Source organism: Crassostrea angulata, chromosome 1, assembly GCF_025612915.1.
Source record: "Crassostrea angulata isolate pt1a10 chromosome 1, ASM2561291v2, whole genome shotgun sequence".
In the NCBI taxonomy this organism is placed as follows: Eukaryota; Metazoa; Mollusca; class Bivalvia; order Ostreida; family Ostreidae; genus Magallana; species Magallana angulata.
The window spans coordinates 41600949-41626881 of NC_069111.1; the positions used below are offsets into that span (position 1 = coordinate 41600949).

A 25933-nucleotide genomic window follows, 5' to 3' on the forward strand; every position below is an offset into this window, starting at 1 on the left:
TCTACAACGGACAACAGAAAACCAATTCTACCTGTAAATGGTAAGCAGAGAGAGAGAAAGAGAGAGATGTGCATCATAAAAAATTATGAATGAGGGTTTGATAGGCTACATATTTGAAATAAATGTTGTGCACTGGCTAATAGATTGAATTACGTGTACATATAAAGTTTAAAAATATATTTATTAATCTATTATATAACATTGCTTGAATTTTTTTCTTTGACAGATAAACTTGGTAAGTATTGCTTGGTGAACATATGTAAATCATTATATTGTGTCATTACTATCAATTATTTATATTACTAATATTATATGCCATTTTCTATGGAATTTATTCCTTTGATTTTTTGTTATTAATAATTTAATACTATTTTGGGGGGTAAAACTTGTCCTCAACCCTTTTGTTATAAAATTTATGTGTACAAATAAAAAAATCTTCAACTTAAAAATAATCGGGGGAGGGGGATATACAATGTAAATATTGTATACCAGGGAACTTTTGCCCCTGTTTAAGTTCGCCCCTAGAGGGCGAATTTAAAACTAGGCGAATTCCAATGCTTTAAATAATCTAGCTTTTAACACAACTCTGTGTTGGCGAATTCAAGACGGGGCAAACCCGTTTCTTAGTGTAGAATGGTGAAAATAACATGGGGGAAAATTTACCCTGTATACAGAAGTCTATTCAAACTTGTGTCCACCATTTTCTGCAGATTATACTGACCCCTGTGGACAGCGGCCCTGCCTCCACAGTGGGATCTGTGAGTGGACACCCAGGAGCCACCCACCCTTCATCTGTCACTGTCCTGTGGGCTACAAGGGAAACATCTGTGAAATGAGTAAAACTTCCATTTTTACTTCAACAAATAAAAAAAAAAACATGTTCAAATTCTCTTTATACCGGTACTTTAATTTTTGTCTGACATCATTTCCACTGTAATACATTTCAAAAAGATTTAAAATACTAGTACATATGTACTGAAATGCATGCAATCATGCATTCAAAACTCAGGATCACAAAATTATTAAATTTTTAATTTCTTTTTTCAGAATCAGATGGTATTAAACCGGAGGGTGGAGGTAGATTGATTGTTAATACCTTGAATGTACCTACATGTACATAATATGAAATTCTGGTTGTTTTTGGTAAAGTCAAACCTTTGTTACCAGAATATACCATTCTGCAACTTCTTATGGTATTAAAGCATTGTCTTTTGCTAAATGAGATGTCTCTAAAAATCTAATTTGCTCAGAGGTTAAATGATGGGAAAATTCAATTGATTATTTACCATATTGCATTATAATGATAAGTATTTTCATTTTAAGACATCATTCCAAAAAAGACACATTTGGCGTTTGATGATGTCATCAAGCTAGTCGATGGTCCATCGGCAAGCCGGATGCTGGTTGTGTTTGGTGCTACCGTACTTGGAATCGTTCTGATCATCATCATCCATTGCTGCAGAGTGCTGAGTAGAAAGCAAGTACATGCTCTTTTTTCTCTCTATCTTTCTTTTTGCCATTGACATCTAAATATATAGTTCCAGATGAATTCAAAAATGTAAGACAATTTCCTTGTTTTTCAATGCATAAATATTATTCTAAAATATAATGCTAAGATATTGTTTATTTTAAAGATGTTCATGTGATGTAGGAATCTGTCAAATGTTTTCTTGATTAATTAAGTTTTAAAAAAAAAAAACCAACATTATCATTACTTGATGAACAGGAAGAAGGAGGATGCAGATTACCTGAAGCGACTACAGACAAAGGACAACCTGCCAAAATCCCTGCCCCCAGGATGTTGTGAACTCAGCAACAGTGTCTTCTTTGAGACCCTGTGCTGCCTGGGCATTATCAAAGACAACATAAAGAAAGAGCGCAATGAAATCGACGTCGACCAGTGTAAGTCTTATTACTTCATCTTTTTTCACTGTTATTTAAGATCAAGATGTAGTAATTGATTTCAGAGCACATGTCTTTGGTGCTAGATCTAGATCCATTTTATTGTCCTAATTGATTTTATGTATTGCTTACCTGTACTTTATGACTCTATTCTGGGCATTATGTAGAAAAGGAAAATTTTTATTCAACATTTCATTTGAAGTCATGTGAAAAATAATTGGGATACTTACCAAAATATTCTATTTGATATTTCTTTCAAGTTTAGAAGAGGTCAAAACTATATCAAATACTGGTCGTTTTTTAATAGAGAGACTTAGGCAATCTTGATTTATTTCAATCTTCAGATACGAGTGGGAAAACCTTTATGATTTAATTTTGCTACAGATTTTCTTCATATTTCATGGAATATGATATCATATATGTAGTTAAAAGCACAATTTTTCATTCTGTTTGCATAAAAAATCAACCTTACAAAAAAAATCTACCTTTTGAAATAAAAAAAGATATGGTCATCAAGCAAACCATTAGAGAATAATTTATATCTTAGCAAATCATTACAGAATAATTTATATCTTAACAAATCTTTAGAGAATAATTTATATCTGAAAGGGACTTGGACACGATTTAAGATCAAAAATTTTATTTTCATTTTTTTATGTATAAAATGGTTTACTGGTGCATTTTAAATGATTGACCAAAATAATGAATGTTAAAATCAAGTTACAATCGAGATACAGAGGTAAGAATTGATTATAATGTAAACAAAGCTCGAGTCTTATGTACATGTGTAGTTGTTTACAAAAAATGTAATGTAGAGAATTGCCATTTCAAAATGACATGTATTAAACGACAATTTAACTAATTCAATATCTTCATAAATACTATTATCAACATTTAAATAAAACTTACACCAATACAAAAGTTACACATATGTAAAAATGACAATATTTGAGCTTTGTTAACAAAACAAAGAATTATGAACTCTGTATCTTGCTTATGTAACTTGATATTTGACTTTAAAATTTTGACATAGCATTATAAACTTCTATATTTATCATTATAAACATTGAAAATGGAAAAATAAAATTTGAAAATTTTAAGTCAAATCGTGTCTAAGTTCCTTTAAATTTAATCAATCTTTAGGTTCCTTTCTTTTACTTGATCTTAAACTTCAGGTGAATGTAGAACAGTGGAAGAAGTGTAAATTAAGGTAGATGTTATTTCACTTATGTATCAGTAAACTTGTACTAATGTAAGAAGTGTGACTTCTTGATGTGATCATTTAAAAGTATAAGTAAAGAAGTGTTACTTTGGATAGTATACGCGAGGACCAGTGTCAGTATATATTTTAGGTTTATAGGTAAATTAAGATTATTGTAAGGTTAATAAAAACTTAATACGAAGTGTTGATATATATAAACAGTGTTAAAAGTTTTGATTTATGTAGATAAAACCAGTGTGTTTAGTAGTGTATCTTAATTTACGCAAATGTAAACTAGATTTTGAAAATAGATATAAACCAGGAATGTTACTTTACCTAAATATGTGTAAAAATGGCTACAGCCTTATGTTATTATATTCTTTTGTCTGTCTTTTGATTTCATTTTGACTGTATGCCAACATGGTGAAGTAAATAAACCATATTTAAATTGAATTGAATTGAATATGTGTAAAAAAAAAAATAAAAATAAATAAATAGCTAAATTGATTTTTTTTAATGAAATTATTCGAAATAGTGTGTCGAGTAAAATGTAATTAGTCCGATTCGTTTAAAATTTATTAGCAATGTTCGAAAACAATTTCACTGATGAAAGTATGTGGAGTGCTTTATACTGTGTGACATTGCGATGGTGTCACTTGCGTCGATATTGATGCCTTTGAGACACGATGCACTGTAATATCATAACCAGATGAATCTAAAAAAAATATTTCAGAAATAAACCTTGGAAACCAGTGGATTTTACTGGCACTATTTAGAGGGTAGTTTATTTGACTGGCAGCAAAAACCGCATCTTCGCTAACCAAGGGTTTCCGATACACTACGCTTCGAGAAACCCTTGGTTAGCGAAGATGCAAAAACCGCAAACTACCCTAACTGCCCTTAATTCATGTTACTTAAGATAAACGGATTGTAATCATAGGCAAAAAAGTTAGTTCATGTATCTTCTGAATGAAAAATTGCGCCTTTTTTCATTATAATAAATTTATGATAACCATTTAATGAAATAGCAATAATGGAATTTAGTGAAACAAATCTGCACGTCTTTTGGACTTAAACAATTTAATATATAAATTTATATTAAAAGATAAAATCGGTATAAGAAGTGTATATGTTAGCTAATTAATGTAAACAAAGCCCGATTAGAAGCATTGCAAACATATATGTAAGCCAGTGTAAACAGTGCTACTTAGGAAACTGTAAACCAGAAGCAAACCTCGCTATCTCAATATCTTTGCTATTCCAGATTCCTTCTTTTCCCCTTTGAGTTCAAGATGATAGGGTTAATATGTAAAATTTGCAATTTTATAAAAATTTCTCCTTTCAGTGGTGTCTGAATTGAAACTGGCAAAAAGTCTCTCCATGACCATGTCAAAGAATGCCTCCAAGCTCGTGTCTGATGGGAAGAGAAGTAAACACTCACTGAGGCCCAGTCGCAGCAGACGACCATCGGAACAGAGAATTTCGATGCAACAAAGATCACAGCTTGATTTTAAACCGTCTACGAATGGAGGAAAAAAAGACGATTCATATGTCATCAACGTGGAAGAAAACGAGACATTTGCTGACAAGACAAAATTAGATGGTGACCAAGCAGAGTCGCCGAAGGATTCTTTAAGGTCCCTACCGTTGTTAAAAGAGGCCATTAGGCAGTCTAATAATCACGTGAAATGCAGTTGTGGCAAAATCATAGCATCAGAATCGAAAAACAAAAGACCAAGTTCCGAAGGCTTTAAAGCCCAGCAGCAATTGCACCCATCCGCTTCTAGTCGCATCAGTTTTACTGACGGAAGTGTACGTAATGGACCTGTAACACAGAAACAAAGATCTCTTCAATCTGTGAGCTCACAACAGCGGTCGGATTATAGAGAATTCCAACATCCCAGTCCATCAAGGCAAACATTAACATCGTTATCTCGACATGAAGTTGAAAGACAAAGTAGACACGGCTCTGAACAACAAAATGGCAGTGAATTGCGATTGGAAACACCTTTGCAACGTGTTCCGCAAATGGCTACCAGGAACGAGTCAGATCATCGTAGTGTTTGCGAGCCCATATATGGATACAGTACACCGATACCTACCTCTCGGAGAAGAAGCTACCATTCAATCATTTCAAAAAGTAGAAAGATTTCTGCTGAAACGCAGACCACCCCGACATTTCTATCGCACATTGAGCAGATACCGTCTCCTGGGCAACCGCCATTACCACAGGAACCGCCAACTTCACAATCCAGACTGATCCGAGTCGATAAGGCTCAGAACGTTCCGTCCTTTGCTTCCAACACTGGCGTGCCTCCACAGTCCGAGTTTGTTAGAGTTGACAAAGCTCAGAACTTTCCGTCCTTTGCTTCCAACACTGGCCCACCTTCACAGTCCGAGTTTGTTAGAGTTAAGAAAGCTCAGAACTTTCCGTCCTTTGCTTCCAACACTGGCCCACCTTCACAGTCCGAATTTGTTAGAGTTGAGAAAGCTCAGAACTTTCGGTCCTTTGCTTCCAACACTGGCCCACCTTCACAGTCCGAATTTGTTAGAGTTGAGAAAGCTCAGAATTTTCCGTCCTTTGCTTCCAACACTGGTCCACCTACACAGTCCGAATTTGTTAGAGTTGAGAAAGCTCAGAACTTGCCGTCCTTTGCTTCCAACACTGGCCCACCTTCACAGTCCGACTTTGTAAGAGTTAAAAATGCTCAGAACTTTCCATCCTTGGCCTCTGACATCAGCCCTGTGTACGGTGTACATCCGTCCAGAAGTACAGATTACAAAGCCAAAATATTTACTTTTGATGACTATGCAATGGATGGTCTGAGGGAGATGCAGGATAATAATTCTCACACTTCAAGTCACAATATAGCTAGGAGTGGAGTAACTCTCTCGCAGCAAAGAAGCGGTACCCGCCAATCTCGTGCAGCCTCTAAGCCTTCAACCACAGCTCTCCGCCAGCGTGATCTAAGAAGCTATTCAGACAGAGACGAACAACTGAAAGAGAGCTATATTATTCGACCAGAGAAATCCTCTCATTATCTGCAAGACCGGTTGCTAGAAAACCAATACAAGCCCTCTTTTCATTCCGAAATAAACATTAGACCAGACAGGGAAAATTCACAGCCAAAACAGGAATTTTCATATTATGAAGAATATGTTCCAACAAAGCGTATATCAGAAATGAATGACAATGAATGGCCCGTTGAAAATTTCCCTTCCATCGGTTCTCGGATTGATGCACGACGCAGTTATTCACAACCAGCAGTGTTTCGTAAATCAGAGGTCATTTTAGACCCCGGTGAAACCTATTACAACAACAATTATCCCGACAAATACTTCGAGCATCAAGATAACAGAGAGCACATTGTGATGCCTATTTACAAGGTCCCAAACACCCCACCTTTACCGAATCCATATCAAACCACGTACCGAGAACACTTTGGGATGGTAAACAACAGAACCCGCGTAAGACCCAATCGTCAGCTGGTTGATTCCGGAATAGAAGTGAATGGAAGTAGAGACTCTGGTGAGAGAAATCATAACGTACCAAGCAGGTCTCCACATTCTCAATATCAGCAAGCTTTAGCCAACCACAGAGCGTCTACTTACGGTTCCGGTAGACGAAAGGAAAGAGAATTCGATTTCGAGTCCCGGTCTTCGAGTCGTAATGGAAGACACAGCCGAGGGCCGTCCACTTCCAACGAACCAAATCTGGAAAACGACCAGGAGGTTCTAAAATTTCTAAAGGAGCGGAGAAGCGTTAGCGGTTTTATGGAGGCTAAACGGGAGAGTCCACAGGAGGCACGGCGATCTCGGTTTAATCGATGCGTACAGGAGCGCCGCTCGGCCCCATCAAGTTCGGTGGTGCCTTCTGACAACGAGGAGCAGTACATAGATGATCCACAGAACGATGACCGTGTTCTGGAGTACCTCCGTCAGAAGAAAACGGTGAGCGCGCTCATAGACGATAGCCGTCAGACGATGCCCATTAAGTTTGTACGTGACTTTGAAGAGCGCCGTCAACCCAACGTTCCGGTCAGTGAGCGCGATAGAGAAAATGATGAAGAAGTCCTGTATTATCTCAGACACCGGAGAAGTATCAGTGGGGGCAGGTCGGACGAAAACGAGGGAGCACGAGAAAGAGTAATGCAAAACGTCAGAGAAGACTTTGAATATGTGGGTCCTCGATCTCTAGAGACGATGGCAGACATTAATCAGGAACTGAAGTATACAAAAATGTTCGCAAAGAACACGACTCAGTATCCACCAGCGGCGGCAAAGATTGGAGAAAGGAAGGATATCAAAGTACCCATCACGTCTAGAAATGTATTTTCTCCCCCGCCATCGAACAGAGGAAGTCCACAACAGAGGCGCGAGGCTCAAGATGAAGGTCCGAGTACGCCATACCAGGAATACCTCAGAAGAAGCATGATTCGTTGGCCAGTGAAAGATATAGATATAAGACGTTCTAGAGATGCTTTGAAAGGAAACCGCTTGCAGGAATTGTTGAATAAAGACGGAGATCAACACGCCAATCAAAGAGAGTCCAGGCATTCGGGAAACAATAACAATATTGAGTCCAGTGCTTACATTTATAATTCAGGCGAAGAATTCCTCGATGATTCAGAGCAAATTAATCAAAGAGAGCAAATCGAGTACAACGATAAACCTTTTTCAGGTAGAAATAAAGCTGAGGAGAATGAATTTCTACAGCAAGTCAAAAAAAGGGGTAATGATGAACGAGTGATGCGCGAAGAAAGAACACAACAGCGTGGAAGGCGACCGAGAACCAGCACAGGGGACACTAGAGACCGAACGTTAAACGAAACGCGCGATTATTCTTCCTTTACAATGGGTGGCAGCGATAGTGGTCTGTATGAGAGAGGAGCCGGGCCAAAACACAGCACACCCAAACCGTCCCCAGAACAACGAAGCACTTGGGAAAGACGAAACAGTTCGGGGTCACTTCTAGAAGTCATGCGAAATAGTCCAACGATTCAGAACAAGTTTTTCTCCAGATCTGAAAACATGGCACAGGAAGACTTCACTAACGTTAATATTTGGAAAACTGATATAGATTCAAGAGCTGGCAGAAGACGGAGTAGAGAGCAGATACTCCATAACCAACAGCGTGATTACCAAAACGAGGCGGATCACGCGATATCGAGGCCCGACGCGAGAGTTCTCCCTAACTCACAGACCCTTAGCTCGCTCCAAGGGATGTCCTCGGAACGACTCCACAGCCGGGTATCGGAGGCTTTCCTGGGACCCCAGAGCTTGCTGGGAGATCGGCGTCAAACACGGAAGGCTTCGTTCATTGGTTACCATAAGTCCAATGAGAGAGCTCGTAATGGACATAGATACCATGACAACATGGACACAACATTTGACTCAAATGAATCTATTCCAAGGACGCCACCTCCTCCCCCAAATGTTTAAGACATCACTGCTGAACCCCAACCTTTTCTTCGTGTTCAAAAAATGCACAATACATATACTAGTAATTAACGTCTTTAATTTGAGAAATAGTGTTTGAATAATCGTGCTGATACACAGGGGTCATATGAGAAATAAACAACAGAAACAATTAAACTGTATGTGTTTGAATTGAAATTAATACATCAGTATCTGAAGCCAAATTTTCTGCTGCCTATTTATAGCAGGAAGTTGTATGTGTGTATTACTTTTAAAAATATTTGAAAATTTGGTTTCTTAATATTCAACCACAAAAATAATAATCATGATTTTCATGTACTGGTTGTGCACTAAAAAAAATTAGAACAACTGAAAACCATTAATTTGGAAACGAGATAGAAAACTGGGAAAAGATACTTCGAATATTTTTTTAAGAGGGAGAACAAACATGCCCTTCAAAAGGTATTTAAAAGAATGTGTGGTGATTTTCTATGACACAAATTTTTTATATAACACTTTCGTGTTGTTGCCAATAAATGCTTCTATTTGTTGAATTTAAATGCTTAGCCTGCAGCATTTTTTTCAGAGATGGCAAATAAAAATGTTACTGAATTGTGTTAAAACAAGAATGAATAATCTTTCAAAATAACATCGATTTTTTTAAATTTTCCCTTATTTTTTGTACCATTCATACCATAGCAACAGGTTTTAAGTTATCTATTTGTCTTGTACAGTCTTTAAAACAAAATTTTTTTTTCGACCAATCAGAAGCGCCAATATCAAACGAAATATTAAATGATAATGATTTTACGCTATTTTAGTATAGACAATATTACAAATGCTAATTTTACTTTTGGATTTAGTTGATACATTGTATATGCGAACATATCTTTCTTATGGGGTTTCAAAATTGACAATAATAGGAATGGTAGCGGATACCCATTTCACTTAATTTATATTGACTTACTGCTATATTTATAAAACGCCATTTATCCATGTTTGCAAAAAAAAAAAAAAAATCAATTGACTCGATGTTAATACTGTATTATAAGACATTTGCATGGCTGATATCTATACACGATCCAACTCACGAAAAATCACGGACGGCACGATGTCAGACTCAAATTATCAAAGTCAGACTTGGTAGACACCTTCCTCCACTTTTTGTCGCAGCAGACATTTTTTCTTAAATTAAAATATGAAAAAGTGAATTATCATGGAGTTACCCCCATCCCCCCATTTTTTTGGGACCATGTAAAAAATTGAAGTAAAAATAAGGATATATATGAACAGTTAACTTGAAGTTATGGGTATACTATACTATATGCACCCTCTTTATTCCATTTTTTAACAGGTTATGTATTTTTTTCTGCAATGTCGCTACCTACATGTCCCGCATAGTTTACCAAATGGAAGCATTCTATTAAACATATAAAAAAAAAAGGATTTTGAACGAATTGTCCACCCCCGCCCTACACTTTAAGGAAGTGGTAAAAATATATATGAAAATGTCAATTATTTGGCAAAATAATTGGATTCGAGATTATACCCCCCCCCCCTCCCCAAAGTTTTAACCGATCCTACATGTATGTGTCAGGTCCCTGAAGGAGGCTAGCTGGTCAAAAAATTAACCATCATATTTGCCTAAAATTTTAAGACATGATATGTTTATCTATGCACTATTATTTAGTAAAGAAACAATCCATATATTTCACCTTTTGAATTTAAGTAATTTCCTACATTTGAATATAGAGCTCTCCTTCTAAAGGAGATCAATAAATTCTAAAAATGGTCACGACCATCGAGCCCTCTTAAATGTACAAGTATATTTTTGTAAACCTCTGTTCTATTTGCAAAAAATGTCTCGCTCGCGACGCCTTCGTGAAACAACGAGTTCATTGGCTTTTTTTTTATCATCTTTTCTTTTCTTCTTATTTTTTCAATTTTTTTTTTTTTGTTTTTGTTTTTTGCTTTATTTGAGTTTAAATCTATATCTAAGATGTGTTATAGCTCCAAGAGTTATCTTTCTTAATCGGTAGGAAGTAAGAAATATAACTCTGCTGTCATCCCAGAAACTTCAAAGAGGGAACTAGAGTTATCGCTCGTACAATATGTTTCAAAAATGAATGACAGACGCACACTCTTCAAGTTAAAGGTATGTAATTTGGTGTTTTTATCCGTCAATATATCACGGTATACAATATATGTATATTATTTATATCCTCTAAAAAGCAACAGAGCTTTGACAAACCTTATTTAGTACCTGATGTGCATGTATATCGCTAAAAATAATGAGTGTTACTGGAATGATTTAATCAAACGTGAAAAAGATTTGGAAGATGACACTTTTTGGATGTTTCTTTTATTTAAACTTGATGTATAAAAAACGAACTATACTATTCCTAATTTTAAAACTTTAATCATTTTAAATATCATAATGTCTAAAAATTATATTTGTTTCCTTTTATGTCCCAAATGGGTCCGTGTTTGGAAATAATTTAACTATGTTCTGTTCTATTCATAATAAAAATTTACATTTTACAAGTTTATTGAATGGTGCAAGTTATCGACTGTTTTATTACACTGACGAAAAAATAGCTGACCCGAAGGATTTTTATTTTATTAATTTTTTTTAATTTATTTTTTTGGGGGGAGGGTATTTTTTTTTACGCATCATTGAATATGTTTGCATATTGTAGTTGTGTGGTTCTTAAAGCAAAGATAGGTGGTACATTTTCATGATTGTCTTCTCGGTGTGTGTTCTCGCTGTCTTCAGATCAGTAATTATGCCATGTTAACAGAAAAACGCTGATCGCTAATTTTTTTTTGGAAACAATCCTGTTTTTGGACATAAAATAAAAATGTCAGTTTGCATAATGTATGTCAAGCATCAATATCATCCAAACTTGCTGTCATGGTTTTGAATGCAATGAACAATTGGAATGCATATACATGTACATTACGTTGAATACCCCCACTTAATCGCTATATATCGACTGCTTTATCTCCATAAACAGAAAATGTAAGAGGACTCTGTTTGATTTGAGGAACCGAAGTTTGCCAAATTTCTGTGAAGCACCGCTTTTTCATCCAAACATGCACCATTATCTGAAAACAATAGCGAATTCGCACCTGCGAGTTTCTCATTTAGAACGTGTTTGTGTGACATATGTAACCCCCGAACACCCAAAGTGCAAACTGGGAAAATAAATGACCACTCAAATTAGCAGACGTGAGATTTCTCGATTCGTGTATACACCATTATGCCTTGTTTGAACATTTGTTTATCCGCCGTGAAAACAATACAAAAGATTAAGGGAACATTCCATTTTATTGGTATTAAATTCTCTCATCACATCAAAAGATTATTCCCCCTAAACAAGGTACTTCTCGCGCGGATGGGGATCTATGTTTACCCCCTCCTTCCGTGGTGAGTGTAAAATTCAGATCTACGCCTCGATCCGGCACTGTGTGGTTTTTTGTCTTTAATTAGACAAATATTTGAACATTTTCTTTGGCTAAGACAGTTGCAGGGTAATCATAGACATTATAGTTTGTTGCCTTCTTACGGCGAGCTATCATTATGACAAAACACCCCCTTGGATTAACCTTGTGAAACACAGGTGTGAAAATCTTATCTCAGGCTGGAGAGTTTATACATCACGGTGAGGCCCAGTACCTGCGAACGAATTCTATAAATCGTTATACAAAATTATTTTTTGGTCATGTTTAGAACAAATGTAATAAAGTTGCTGATGATCTTGGTCATTTTGCTGTAAATATAGAAACACAAGGAAATTAAATGTTTCTTGCTAAATAATGGTCTATGGCTTGAAAGCTCATCTCTAAGATTTTAAAGTGCATCTGTTGAGTAATCCGTTGGCCACCAGCCTCCTGAATCAAATGGTTAGAAAATTATTACATTAATGTTTCAATTTTTTAAAAAAAATCTACATGTATTTTGTTTTGACGGATTCAACTCTTTTTTTTCTCGAAAGGACCAACGCATACATTTAAAATTTGATGGTAAAGTTAACGAAATTGTCCAAAAAATAAACTCGCTTGGTGTCTTATTTTCAATATTGGGGTCTTTTGAAAGGCCAAGAAATATATATGTGATCAAGCGCCAAAAAATATACTGTTCGGTATTATTAGAAAAAAAATTCGATTGCATAATTTACCTTTGGACTTTCAAATTGATTTATTTGACAAAGTGATTACAAGAAAGTTACTCGTGTTTTGTTATATGGTTAGGAAGGACGAGGTTTAAGAAAATAATTGATGTATTTGAATGTTTACAGTTTATTTAGTTGAAATATGTCTTAAACCTCGAATTTGATTCTTCAAATTCCATGGTGTGTGAAGAAACTTTGTTTACAAGAATGGTATGATTTCTTTTATTGGGTGGGGGGTTGATACACTGAAATGTTAACAATTTATGTAGAATTTTTTATACGCATCTTCATAATAGGTATAAAAAAATAAACAAAAACAAAAAACGAGACCACCAATCCATTGATATTATGTACTGGTAGTCCATGATCAAAAACAAAGACTGTAGTTGAATAATATTGAAATATATTACATAGCAAAAATTTGAAATATATTTGTGAAATTCAGAACAAGCGTCTCCCAACAGAGGTTTGTTATTGGAACAGTTTACAACGACATAAAAGAGCCTGTGATTTTTGTAATTATGAAAATAATGGTATCTTGAAAAGCTGAATAATTCATAAATCGTTGTAACTTAAAAATGGTTCTTTGACATGAATAATCCATTTTTCTTGAATTGATCACATGAACATATTTTATTATATACATCTTATACAAAAGGATTAGAAACATGTTCGAACAACGAGTTCTTTTCCTCAAATTGTAAATAAATGTAACAATTACAAAATCGTCATTGAAAATTGTACAAATCAAATATACATGCAGATTATGCACAATTAAAAGTAATATAAAGTTAATTAATGAAATATAATTTCAACAACTTCAATTCTTTATTCACTCAAGACCACTTCACTGGTATTTGAGGTTCAAAATCAGTATATACAAATGTACACAAACACAGTCAAGGATCACATGTACAGTAGGAGTAATAATGATGAAAAAGGGTTAAGTTAACAATACAATGGGTCGTTAAAGTTGGTTTCTGGAAGAACAGACTTTGAAGATTTTCTTAATAAATATTGACAAGTTTTTTTTTAGTTTTTCTACATTAAAAGTATTCATGAGCTCGTTGAATTTTTTTAATATTTGGGTTTTCATAATATCTCTTGGACAAAACCATTTTTCTATCGCGTTTACAAAATGTGTACATTCTAAAATATAATGGAATTCATCCCCAATGCTATTAGAGTCACACATTGTACATTTTCTTAATTCTTTTTCAATATTATGCCATCTACCTGTTTCAATGGGGAATCGATGATTACATGTTCGTAATTTTGTAAACGTGATCCGTAGATCTGTAGGTAAATCAACAAGTACTTTTCTAAGTTGGGATTTGTTTTAAAAATTAATCTATAATTAATACATTTTGGTGAGTTGTCTACTATACTTCTCCAATCTTGTATAAATTGATTTTGTAATATTTCTTTAACTGTTGACTTAAGCCAGTTATAACTACACATTGTTTGATTTTCCCATATATAAGACAACCCGCACGAGTTGAGTATATCATGAACACATTTTATCCATGGATGTATAAAAGATCCATTTTTGTAACATCTATAAAAATAACAATAGATTACATTAGTGAGTTTACAATCGTGGGCTGTCAAAACTTTTGCCCAGTACATTATCATTTTAATTTTAACAAAGAGTGGCAATGGGTACCTAAACCTTGAGTCTTGAATTTTTCTTGATACTTGAAGAAATACAATTCAAAGCAGCCTTTTTTCGTGTAATGAATGGGTGAAATTAATTACAGTTCATCAAATCAATTAGTACATAGAAAGTACTCGTCATGAGACACAATGATTGAGGACTGACTGCTGTATGTACACGTACTACTATAGAATACTAACAGGACACGCGCATGCTACTAGTTACACGACAACTCATTAGCAGCACGTGTAAAAGAGATGTGACGTTTTCTCTGTTGACAAACAACATCGTGTACATGCAGCTCTCGTGCTGACATTTGACAAAACAACATCAGCCAACTTGTCTGTTGACCTAATTATCCGTGTTTTCTGTCCGGTGTCATCTTCTGTAGCTAATGAGGACATAGAATAACCCGTTGTATTTTTGTCATATTAATCAAGAAATGAAAATATTCTGCTGAACAAGATGTCAAGAATCCCCGTTTCTGCTGATGATTTACTTAATTGGAGGCTTCTCTTTCTATTACTAAGTAACAAATGAAGTCGTGTGGAGAAATTGATACACTTAGCTTTGATACCGAACAGCATAAAACCGGGAAAATAAAATCCCCCTAAATGGCCATTGTAGAGAATGAATGTTGCTATAATATGGACGAAGTAATGAGATATATAGAGACAATTGACGATTGTAGAAACCCTGACAGAGAAATGGGCGATAAACAGTAGATACCAGGAATGGACTGCAAAGATATAGTTTTTATGAATTTGATACCGCTTATTGCATTCTAAATCTCATTTGTTTTTTCCGATTCTTTGAGGCATTCGTTTGTTTTATTTTCTTGTTAGGTCCTGGTTTTTGCTATAATTACAAACAGATTGGTACACACATTTTTAATCAAGACCTACCCCCTTTTCAACCCCCCTAACCACAAACTGTCCGTCGATTTATCATTTGTAACTTGAAGGGAAAATCAAAAAACAAAAAAATATCTGATTAATCCGGTCTCCATAAAACGTGCTAATTACCGCAAAATTAACAGTGTTTCTGAATCCGAACTGACTTAATTTTACAGAAATATTGACAGATGTAAAAAGTTTATTAAAGCCTGACACTTGTGGATTAATTTGTCATATTTAACAAGACCTATCAGATTTTCGTGGAACACGAGACATTTTGATTAAGTTGCAGCAGACGATCTGATTTCTTCCGCCAGATAATGAACCGTAAAAGTTCCACCATTTCTACGTTTCAGTTGTATTGACAATTGACACTGACGCGTATTTTATTCTTCCTTCGGTTCATCTAATGTCCGAAATTTTCCAGTCTATCTATCTCAAGAGGTTCTTAACTGTAGCTAATTAAAATATTGAATTGATTCTTCAATTCTTTCAAACATACAATATGGTTTTAATGCATTGCTATTTCAGACGAACAGTATGATTTTTTTAAATAATGTACAAAATTATTTTAGAATAGAAATGATTGCAGTATTTAAAATTTAGGCAACAGACGAATTTGAAAATTAGACTTGTGCCCCATCAACAGAAGAGAAAAAAAAACCTGTTTATATTTTATCATTTCTAAGAGATATTTCGTCTTGTTGTCACATTCTGTAAATTCTTTGAAGTTCCAGTAAAATACAGGTTTGGTATGGAACCTTTCAATTTTGCAAATTTCACTGCTATAAAATTATAAATCCTCTTTTTGAACTAAAATCTTTATTGCACCCGGTCATAAATCTCTTCTGCTGTTGGAAGAGAACGGAAAAAATATCTTTACATCTTTTAATTTGCTCGGAAGGTGTAAACATATTTTCTACCTTATTTTGAATAACCCCTCGGTGTAAACCTAATCTACGCCGGACCTTTGAAGTGAAAATTATCTATAAATGCAATAAATTTAAACTTAAACGGTTCATTTCACACTTTCTTTAGCCAAATTACTGTACGGTCCCATAGCCCCTACGGGATTGTTTCGACTTTACAGTTTCTTTTAAAAGTTTTACGAGCGCCCAGCGCTGACCAGCAGCCATAGGGCAGAGTCTACTTATGCCTAATTTTCTAGCAATGAAACAGATAACACCCTCATCATGGCCGTGGTGTAATTACAAGATAAATAACAATAGAACTCAACAGATCGAAAATAAACGCACCGCTTTGATCCCGCCAAATCGAATTAGTCCGGCGACCCGTCTCTTAGGGTAGTCGGGTAGAATTTTTAATACGGTAGTTCACACGAGGAACAATATCCGGATTTTCCGTGTGAAACAAGATTACCCAAGTTCCATTAGGGTTCCATCAAATATTCAATCGTTGGTTGCCTACCATTAAGTAACCTCGCTGTTAGAACCCATATGCTTATTTTCCTCTTCTGGTGATTTTCTTTCACCTTTTTTAGTCATTAAATACGGAGTCATAATCGAAGGTCATTTACACTTGTAGACTATAAGACATATGCCAGGATTTCACCTCGATATAACTTGCCTTGATTTGGACAATCCATATAGACATTGAACCTGTATCCAGTCCTAAATCACAACTACCCATAATAAATGAACAAAAATAAAAAAGAATTAAACCTTTTGTTGATCTTAAGCTTACATTATGTATATCCCTTTTTTTATTTTTCACTTTAATGATTAAGACAAAATTTAGAAAAGAATACCATTGATTAATGATCACGTACAAAATGACAAAAGCAATATTTATTACGATATACCGGTATTCTAATGCAAAATATGGTTGTCCAGACATCTTTGGCTTAGGAGATAGAATCTACAACACACCAGAATCTGAAAAGTCTTAATATTTACAGATAAAACAACCAACTTCATAGAACATTTTAAAAGAAAAAAGAGCAAGATGAATGACCGAATTATCCATTATACTGAAAAATGAATATTACGCATTGCATTTCTAATTACACATTGTTTTCTAATTGTTTAATCATAAACACATTATGCAAACGAGGAGAACCTAAAAGAAATAGAAAGGGGGCATTGAAACATTAAACAAAATCTTAATTTTGTTTACGCCATTAATTCTAATGAATTTGAAATACTGTGTTAAAATTTGACGATAAATCACCTTTCTACACATTAAAACTCAACCCCTCTTTGTCACATTTGAACAAATTTTTCTGTTTTTTCTGTCATACGTTTTAATTATGAATCATTACTCGTGTCAGTTTCATTAACAAGGGGCTAACAAAACCGTTTGACAAAATTACGACTTTTTAATGTTTCAATGTAAGTTTAAAATGTACCCCCGAAAAAAAACTCCAAATCTGCCAGGTAAGTATATACCGCAATAAATAACCATCGAACAAGGTTGACGAACATGGCTGTTGTTGGAGAGTACCGTAGTAGTATCCGGAATAAATCAATGTCACGAGTCTCGTTGTTGTAATCGTCCTGTTTTACACATGTACATTGCGTTGGCAGGTATTGTGTCAGAAATTAGTACTATGTTAACAGACTGGGTCCCATAAATCACGTGAAATATTTTTCATTAATATCGTGGGAAATAATTAGGAGTAAATTTAAAAAGACAAAAATATTGTTGTTCGTCGTTAAAAATAGATTATCTTGGCTGGGTGGGGCAAATGTGCCATAATCTATACATTGAATAGTTTTAGCTTTACATGTATAAGTAATTGTTGCTGATAAAGAGGATAATGAGAAAGAGGATAATGAGAGAGAGAGAGAGAGAGAGAGAGAGAGAGAGAGAGAGAGAGAGAGAGAGAGAGAGAGAGAGAGAGAGAGAGCTGATATTTATTGAATAAGTTCAATAGGATTGGACAACAGGCGTTTCCTCTCCTTGTATCATATTTATTTTATTATACATTTACAAATAGGTCTGGGTTTTAGTTTTTTGTCTTTTGTTTTTTGTTATTTTCTATTGTATCGATCGTCTTCAAAATGGAAAAAATCGACAGCGTTCATCAGTTTGAGCATGAAAACCTTTTCTATTATTGAGAATTATTGCCACAATGGGATGCCCCTTCGGCCTGAATAGAGCACCATCATAAAACAACTTTTTAAAAGGGGACGTAAAGTATTTGTGCTAATTATCATAAAAACTTCATCAATTCGTCGCATTGGGTTGATTTAGAATCTTTTAATTCCCAGTGAGAAGAATCGACTAAGGCGCTAAGCCCTGTAGATATATAATTAAGAATTGAATAGTATTTAACCTACCGGTACTAATTCTGATAAACCCGAGTAATTTCACGCAATATTGTGAGCTTGTTTGAAGTTGCGCCGATAAATTGGTGTAAATAGTTGCACCTTTTTTGAGAGTTCTATATGGCGTTGTCTTAGTTGCTAAAATAACAATCATTGAAGGTGGGAACGTTTTCTGGATAAGAATGGAAGAAAAAATGGCCAGGAATGTACACGCTGTGAAAAACAAAATTAATAAAGCATAGAAAACTCGAGTAATGTTTCCATTTGTCTCGATATAGTTAAACGCAAACAAAAAATAAAGTTAATCACCAACAACATAAATTAAATGTAGCTTTATATAAAATTCTACATTTAAACCTTCATCTGTCTGGATTATTCAAGCCAGTGAATGTATTGAATCTTTTGGCCAACAGTGACTCCATTTTTTTCAAATGTCCTTAATTGTCACATTCTATTTCAAAAAAAATAATGTTTACAGTTGTATCTGAAAAATATTTAAACAGGATATTGTAACCACATGGAATAAATATCGACAAAAAGAAGTTTGCATTTGATTTTTTAGGTTCTATTTCATTTAAAGAAAAGCTGAAGTGATTTGTGATTCTAAAAATAATATTCATAATATGCATGTGTTAAAGTGGATATATATTTCCAATACTCAAAGAGGAAAGACCTCATTATAAAGCAAATGATACTATCAATTTACACAGATCTCTTAAAATACATCAGATTTGTTGAGATTTTCCTTTTTATCAATACAAAGCATCATACCGTTAAAATTCAGATGGGCGAAAAGTTTTAAAAGTTTCCGAACGCGAGCTACAAAGTTTCATAAAAATTTACGCTTATTTAGAATTATGGTTTCAACTATTGAACATCAAACGGATTCAGTGCTGTAATGGGGCATAGGAAGACTTTTGAAGTGAAATAATTTTATTGCAGTTCACTGTATTAATGATTGACCCCATTCACTGATCTCACTATCCGGCGTAATTCTAATGTCTTACAATAAATAGTATTCTAAGTAACTATTAAATCTTCAAAAGCGCTTAGGTAATAAAATGCAGTTTAAGTCTGTAAAACCGGCATTATTTACTTTAATCATCGACTTTTGCATTCCCTCTTCTAGAAATTCCAGTTTTATTGTCCTACTTTTCCCCCTGCAAGTTACATATTATTAAATCCAGTGTTATAAATTAATTTTATAAATGTTATTTTTTTATCTTGTGGTATATGAAATTATGTTATTGAAAAAAACAAATTTGTTTTTCCGAGAGATAAAAGAAAATTTACTGATAACCATATAATTGACATGTAATAGCGGGATTTTTGCGTCGACCAATCAAATTCTGCAATGTTGCTTCGCTCCGCCCCCCGCGGTCAAGAGAGCGCGAAACTCCGCCCTAATCTTGTTATCGATGCGCAATTGACAGTCGAAATGAGACATTTTTCACAGGTTTGCTATTTGATTTATTGAGGTAATTACTCTATCAATGAATATGTTTAGGTTTTTACGCCTGATTACCTGGGAAAATGCTGTCTATAAGAGAGTCATCATGGAACATTAAGATCAGAGCATTGACTCGCCTCAGTGAGAAAGGACCTAACTACCCACCATCTCCTAGCCAAGTCTTTTGGATGACATTAATGTGCATATTATTGCCTGCTTGTATCTGATTATTTCAAGGAAAAGGCAATCAGAAACTTTTGTTGTTTTTGTGTGGAATTATCCGAACTATTGACTAGAGCAGCTTTTTTGTGAGTTTGACTTTATCTGAACAATCGCCAAACATGCAGGGTTCGGTACCTTCTTCTCCCAACCAGAGTCTGAGCGACTCCTCCGGCACAGAAGAGAGCCTGAAGAATATGTCGGATGACGGCACCGGGAAGTTGGAGAAGTCCCTGGAAAGTTTCCCAGAGTCCCCCCGCTCCGAGTGTTCCGACTCCAGCTCCGGTATAGACACACCTGACAAAAGATACTCCGGAAAATGGAAAGGTGAGTTTTCCTTGACCATTTTTTCAATAAAAAAATCATTAATATTTTCAATCCATTATTAATAATATTCACTTTTTAACCATCTCTCTTTCTCTCTCCCTCTCTCATTCATTATAACGCACGTATTCAATTTAAATTTTACGATCTTTATTAAGTCAGACTATAAAAACTAATTAGTTAATCTATTTTTGGGTCGTCTTTCTAAGCCCTCCTGACAAGAACTTTGCTACTAGCATAATATATCAAAGTCTATTTACCTGAAAATGATGGCACTCCTAATGTGAAATATATAATGTACAATATATTAGCACCAACGTTTTCCCCGACATAAACAGGTCCCCTTGTGGCGAGCCTAAATTTGTTTCTCGTTATTTTCGAATTATACCTCCAACATCTAGTCTTCATGGAGATTTTTGAAATATTATAATGTCAAGTTTTTAAAGTTAATGCATTTTTCAATGACCGAATTATTTAAAATAACATACATTACATTTATAGTTAATTATAATATATCTTATGTCTTGTTTAGACACCGAGCAATCTTCATTTAATATGATATAACTATGATAAAGATAGTATGCTACTTTATTTGTTAATTTAATTTCAAAATTCAATATATCTAGTTTGCTGGGTTTTTCCTTACATGGGTACAAAACATGAATAAATAATTTTTTGACGTTTTCCCCCTATTTTCTTCCTAAACATTAGCTTGTCTTTCTTTCTTGGTGCATATTTAAGTAATGACAAATTGTTTACTTGTAAGAAGGATGTGAAATTTTCTGCCTCACAACTTTCTTCCTTGAAATGAATTTTAGCATGAACATGGCTTTGTATATGCTTAATCATACTACATTGCGACTCTGTGGTAGCTAACAAATTCTCGCTTAATTTAATATTGGACATTTCACATTAAAACAATCGGATACTGAGCTATGGTTTCTGATGGAACGATCACACACCCTTACATTATTTCACTCTAAACATTCATAATATATTTTTGGTGTACAAAAAAAAAATTGAAATTCCATTATAAACTTGAAAATATTTATCTTTTAGTTGTGAAGAAAATATATATCCTTCAGTTATTAAACAGCTTTTTCGTAAACTATAACGTAATTATGACGAAAAAACAATCACAATAAAAAAAGTAGATTCGTAATAACTTTATATTTTACGTAATTTAGATTAAACTATAATTTCCTGTTTGTCAAATGCTTTTATAGTAATTTAATTCAAGAAAAGGTAGATCAGATAAAATTCGCTAGCGTCCTCTCACCTGTCTCGGGCTTCGGACGGACAAACATTCTGTAGCCAATCAGGTTTTGCAACATTCTCTTCTACTTTCATGATAGCCGGTTGTAATGGCTTTTTTTGTCCTCGAAAATCTGATAAAGTATTTCAAGTTTAATGTTGTATAAAACGGTAAGCTATAAAATGCCTTTCATTAGACTAAATAGACTCGAGGTATAGAAATTCCATTTGGAGGACCCTCTTTGAAGTATGATGATTTGGCAATCACTCGCAAGCAAAAAAAGGGGGGATTCCAAGAGCTAATCTGTTCATCTTAGCTGATGTGTCGTGCGATGAAAAGAAATTAACTTGTACAATGAAAAACTTTCTCTAATTTTTTTTTTATTCTTAGCGAATTAAACGAGCAAAATCTGGAAATTGCATGTTTAATATGAGAATTTTACCCCCGATCATAAATAGCCAAACCACGTTAGCTTTGCACATCAATTGAAGTTTTTTCTTAACAAGAAATAGATAGGGACATTTTATTTGTCGTTCGAATGCGTCCTTAATCGCAAACAGGGTCCTTTTATTGGGCTATAATTCGTTTAGGTAATCTTTTGACGCTGGTCTTTCATCCTTTGGAGGGGGTAATTTAGCGGTAGTAATTTTACAAAATAGATCAATCCTTATTTTAACCACTAAAACTAAATTGGAATTGGGTATGTTTTATTTATCTAATCCCTTTCCCCATCTCCCAGGGGCCATCAGTTTTATTTTGACTAATTCTTTTCATTATCTTGGGTCTACTTCCACTATAAAACTAGATAACATCGGACGGCCATTTGCTTTCCCTCTTAATTTTGTCATCGCCCTGTTAGGTCCAGCTTTTAAAATTAAGCACCCTTTCGGGGTTATCTAAGAAAAATATTGACTTTAAGAGCTAATTTGTATTTTTCGGACTGTTTCATTAGATGTTATTTAAACAACTCTTTTTCGTAAACATTGCGCGGATTGACAATTATTCCAAACAATAATTGTATAAACATTTTCTTTGCAAACAAATAAATTGACTACTTATTTTTACAATAACGGCAATTCGCACGCGACTGAGAAAAGATTAAGACCAGCTAATCTAAAAGAGTAGGCGCAATCTGGGGGTGAAATGAAATATACACATTAATCTTGCTTTGTCATTATTTTGCTTCATTTTTTCAAACAGAAAACACGATTTCTGGTTTTTACCGTTGGCAATACAAACAATCCAAAATAAGCTTTATCTAAACATTATCGCCCGTTTGCAAGCTGAATTAAAATAAAACAGATAAAAAAAATCTGCAATAGTAGATATTACTTTTATGATCGACTCCAATCAGTGCATGATGGATTGCATCTCATTTACATTGCAAATAATTATCAAACAATAATAGAATTACAACTATTTGTTTATGCTAAGGTAATTAGAAGGATCAAAGAAGATGGGAATAATTCAATTATTGCGGTTCACCTGGGTTATATGTCCGAAGGGTTTTGTTAATTGCTCTTTTCTTCATTTTCTGCGGTACCGTTTTATAATCATAACGTCTGCTTCCTTGAGGTACAGTCACGTGACTTAATCTCGTCTGCTAATTAACACATTTTATATATTCATCAAAAGATTTCTGACCTCGGGTATTGTTAGTGGATAAAAAAAAATTGGTTTTGATGAAATCAAATTAAAGATAAAATTTGACGGTTCGTGCCCATCGTCTGTAATAAACACAACTAAAGTTTCATAAACTAGATGGTTTTAAAAGTTGTGCGGGAAATAATTCACTTTTATTCAGGAGCATATTTTAGTATGTGTTAAACCCTTTGCAATTTCTTTGAAGTGCAATTTTAATGTATTTCGGTAAAACTTGAAGGGACTTAGTGAAACGTTTAAGTGAACAATGATCATACAGGGACTTTTTCATGGTATTGATTCTCTTAACAAATGATAATTTACTTGGAGGGTGTTTTCGGACACAGTCATAATCCATTTGTTCGCAATCTTTTAAAAGATATTTATATACAGGCCGAGACAATCTGAGAACCGAATCAACCTTATTGGGGGAGGGGGAACATAAAATGAAACAAATAAACACGACAGGCCACCATAAGCAGGCTTCAGAAATCCTCCCAATCACACCTGCAGCCATCAATAGCTTAGCGATGTAAACGATTTCCAATTTCGAAAATCAAAGAGTTCCATCGATAATATAATTCTATTCGTTCCAAGTCATAAATCAAATGAGGAAAATATTGCGCGCGAATGCACGCGCAAAAATTCCTGACTGCCTGCAATAATAATGCTTAAGTTTGAATGAAAGTGATTTTATAGAGCCTGGTTAGGCCGCTAAATTGACTATTAATCCTTGACTAAAATTACACTTAAGTATCAACTGGAGTAATAACCATGTGTTCATTATCTTTCACAGAGAGCGCACAAGAAAGAGATATTCGCCGATACAGGACAGCTTTCACAAAAGAGCAACTGAACAGATTGGAAAAGGAATTCCTCAAGGAGAACTACGTCTCTCGTCCCAAAAGATGTGAACTCGCAGCCCAACTGAACCTCTCAGAGAGCACTATCAAGGTGTGTATCTCATCCAAAAATTTGCTTTGTTTACTTGAGATGAATGATGTGATAACATTTATTTTCATCTGTTCACATTTCAATGTTCTTATTTGGATTATCATTTTATTGCAGGTCTGGTTCCAGAACCGTCGTATGAAGGACAAACGTCAGAGAATGGCCTTGACCTGGCCCTATGGAATCCCCCCAGATCCCCAGCTGTACGCCTACTTGGCCGCCGCCGCCGCTTCCTACCCCTACGGAGTCCCCAGTGCTACATCCCTTCCGTACCCCTCTTTAGGGCTCCATGGACTCCCATCTTCTGCTAGTTCAGCTTTTACTCCGCTGTCTGTTCCTAGTCCGCTCCCGTCTCGTCTTGATATGCTCAACTCCCTGGCACACAGCAGTAGCCCACTCCACCGCCTGCCGGGACTGGATCATCTTTCCCAGATCTCTTCTCCACCCACCGGACTCCACATGCCTCCCAGAATGCATTTCCCTTGGATGGAACACAATCCCGCAATTTGTGGTGTGTCGTCTGGAAAGCCTTGCACCTGCCCTACTCCCGGCTCCATTGGACTGTCTTCCACGTCTATCTCCTCGCCCATGTCGGGCCTTTTCCCGCCACCACCCTTTACGTCATCTCCACTTCGCACTTCTCCACTGAGCTCACTGAGCTCCACACAACATCCACTCCTACAGAAAGGCGAGCTAGAAAGGTCGTGAGGTCACGATAACCGCTTAGACAATTTATTGCTTAAAATGTTGAGTGCGTGAGAGAATGAATGAAACCTAGATTGAATGAATAAGCTTAAGTGATGAGAGTGAAAAGACCAATTTGAATACTCATGATGAATGGTCGTTTAATATTGCCAATGATCTTTTAGCAAATCCATGTAAATATAACTCTACCCTTAGTAGGCAGTCTTTGGTGACGCCTTGTTGCAGCAGACACAAATGTAGACACGTGATCACGTGACCCTTCGTTGTATTTATATATTATTTGATATGTTGTTTTAACTATGTATTGTTATTAAACAATTTAAATCCAAAATACATTAGTTTGTCAATTTTATTCTATATTCACTCAAGTGCAGTTCACTGGTATATGAGATTCAACAAAAGTTTATACAAATGAACACACACACACACACAAAAGAAAAGGATTAAAGTACAGTATATAAAAAATGTATAGTATGGACAATATATATTGTTTCATATTTGGCTGAGCCACCATCGCCGGTAAAGAAGTTTAGGACAGAAAACAGAAACACAAAAGTTGAGCATGGTCAGTGCATTAATAAGAAAATATAGAAGTTTTGGTTAAAACAGGCAAAAATATTAATGTTTTTAAACTTTCAATAAATAAGTAAAAAGATCAATTGCAAAATCGCTTAACATGTTTGACATGCTTGATAGCTTTTGCCTTGGGACCATGTATGACTTTGAAGACAAGATTCATGCACCGAGGGTACACAGGAAAATATTTTCATCATATTAGCTGTAATATTCAATTCAGCGGAAAGGGTATATTAGCACTGTGGTAAAACCTGTTTTTACTTTGTATCTACA

General features: G+C 34.9%; 2 protein-coding genes across 2 annotated transcripts; both read left to right on the forward strand.

Annotated features, from left to right (window-relative positions):
• The first annotated feature begins 670 nt into the window (after nucleotides 1-670).
• On the forward strand, nucleotides 671-9311 carry LOC128168369 (uncharacterized). Its single transcript, XM_052834630.1, has 5 exons — nucleotides 671-836; nucleotides 1048-1077; nucleotides 1324-1481; nucleotides 1731-1902; nucleotides 4449-9311. Exons 1-5 carry the CDS (start codon nucleotides 833-835, stop codon nucleotides 8543-8545), a joined length of 4461 nt encoding a protein of 1486 aa, XP_052690590.1. The 5' UTR covers nucleotides 671-832; the 3' UTR covers nucleotides 8546-9311.
• A 10778-nt stretch (nucleotides 9312-20089) lies between these two features.
• LOC128187646 (homeobox protein XHOX-3-like) lies at nucleotides 20090-25415 on the forward strand. The gene is made up of 3 exons (XM_052858058.1): nucleotides 20090-20535; nucleotides 24225-24382; nucleotides 24497-25415. The coding sequence occupies exons 1-3, from the start codon at nucleotides 20331-20333 to the stop codon at nucleotides 25085-25087; spliced, it is 954 nt and encodes a 317-aa protein (XP_052714018.1). The 5' UTR covers nucleotides 20090-20330; the 3' UTR covers nucleotides 25088-25415.
• Nucleotides 25416-25933: the final 518 nt, after the last annotated feature.

Excerpts from the sequence above, each read along its gene's own strand:
- LOC128168369 (XM_052834630.1), top strand. Across the intron at positions 1,078-1,323 it reads TATTAAACCGGAGGGTGGAG|ACATCATTCCAAAAAAGACA; the intron begins GTAGATTGATTG and ends TTTCATTTTAAG. Across the intron at positions 1,482-1,730 it reads GAGTGCTGAGTAGAAAGCAA|AAGGAGGATGCAGATTACCT; the intron begins GTACATGCTCTT and ends ATGAACAGGAAG.
- LOC128187646 (XM_052858058.1), top strand. The coding sequence starts at position 20,331 with ATGCAGGGTTCGGTACCTTCTTCTCCCAACCAGAGTCTGAGCGACTCC. Across the intron at positions 20,536-24,224 it reads ATACTCCGGAAAATGGAAAG|AGAGCGCACAAGAAAGAGAT; the intron begins GTGAGTTTTCCT and ends TATCTTTCACAG. Across the intron at positions 24,383-24,496 it reads TCTCAGAGAGCACTATCAAG|GTCTGGTTCCAGAACCGTCG; the intron begins GTGTGTATCTCA and ends ATTTTATTGCAG.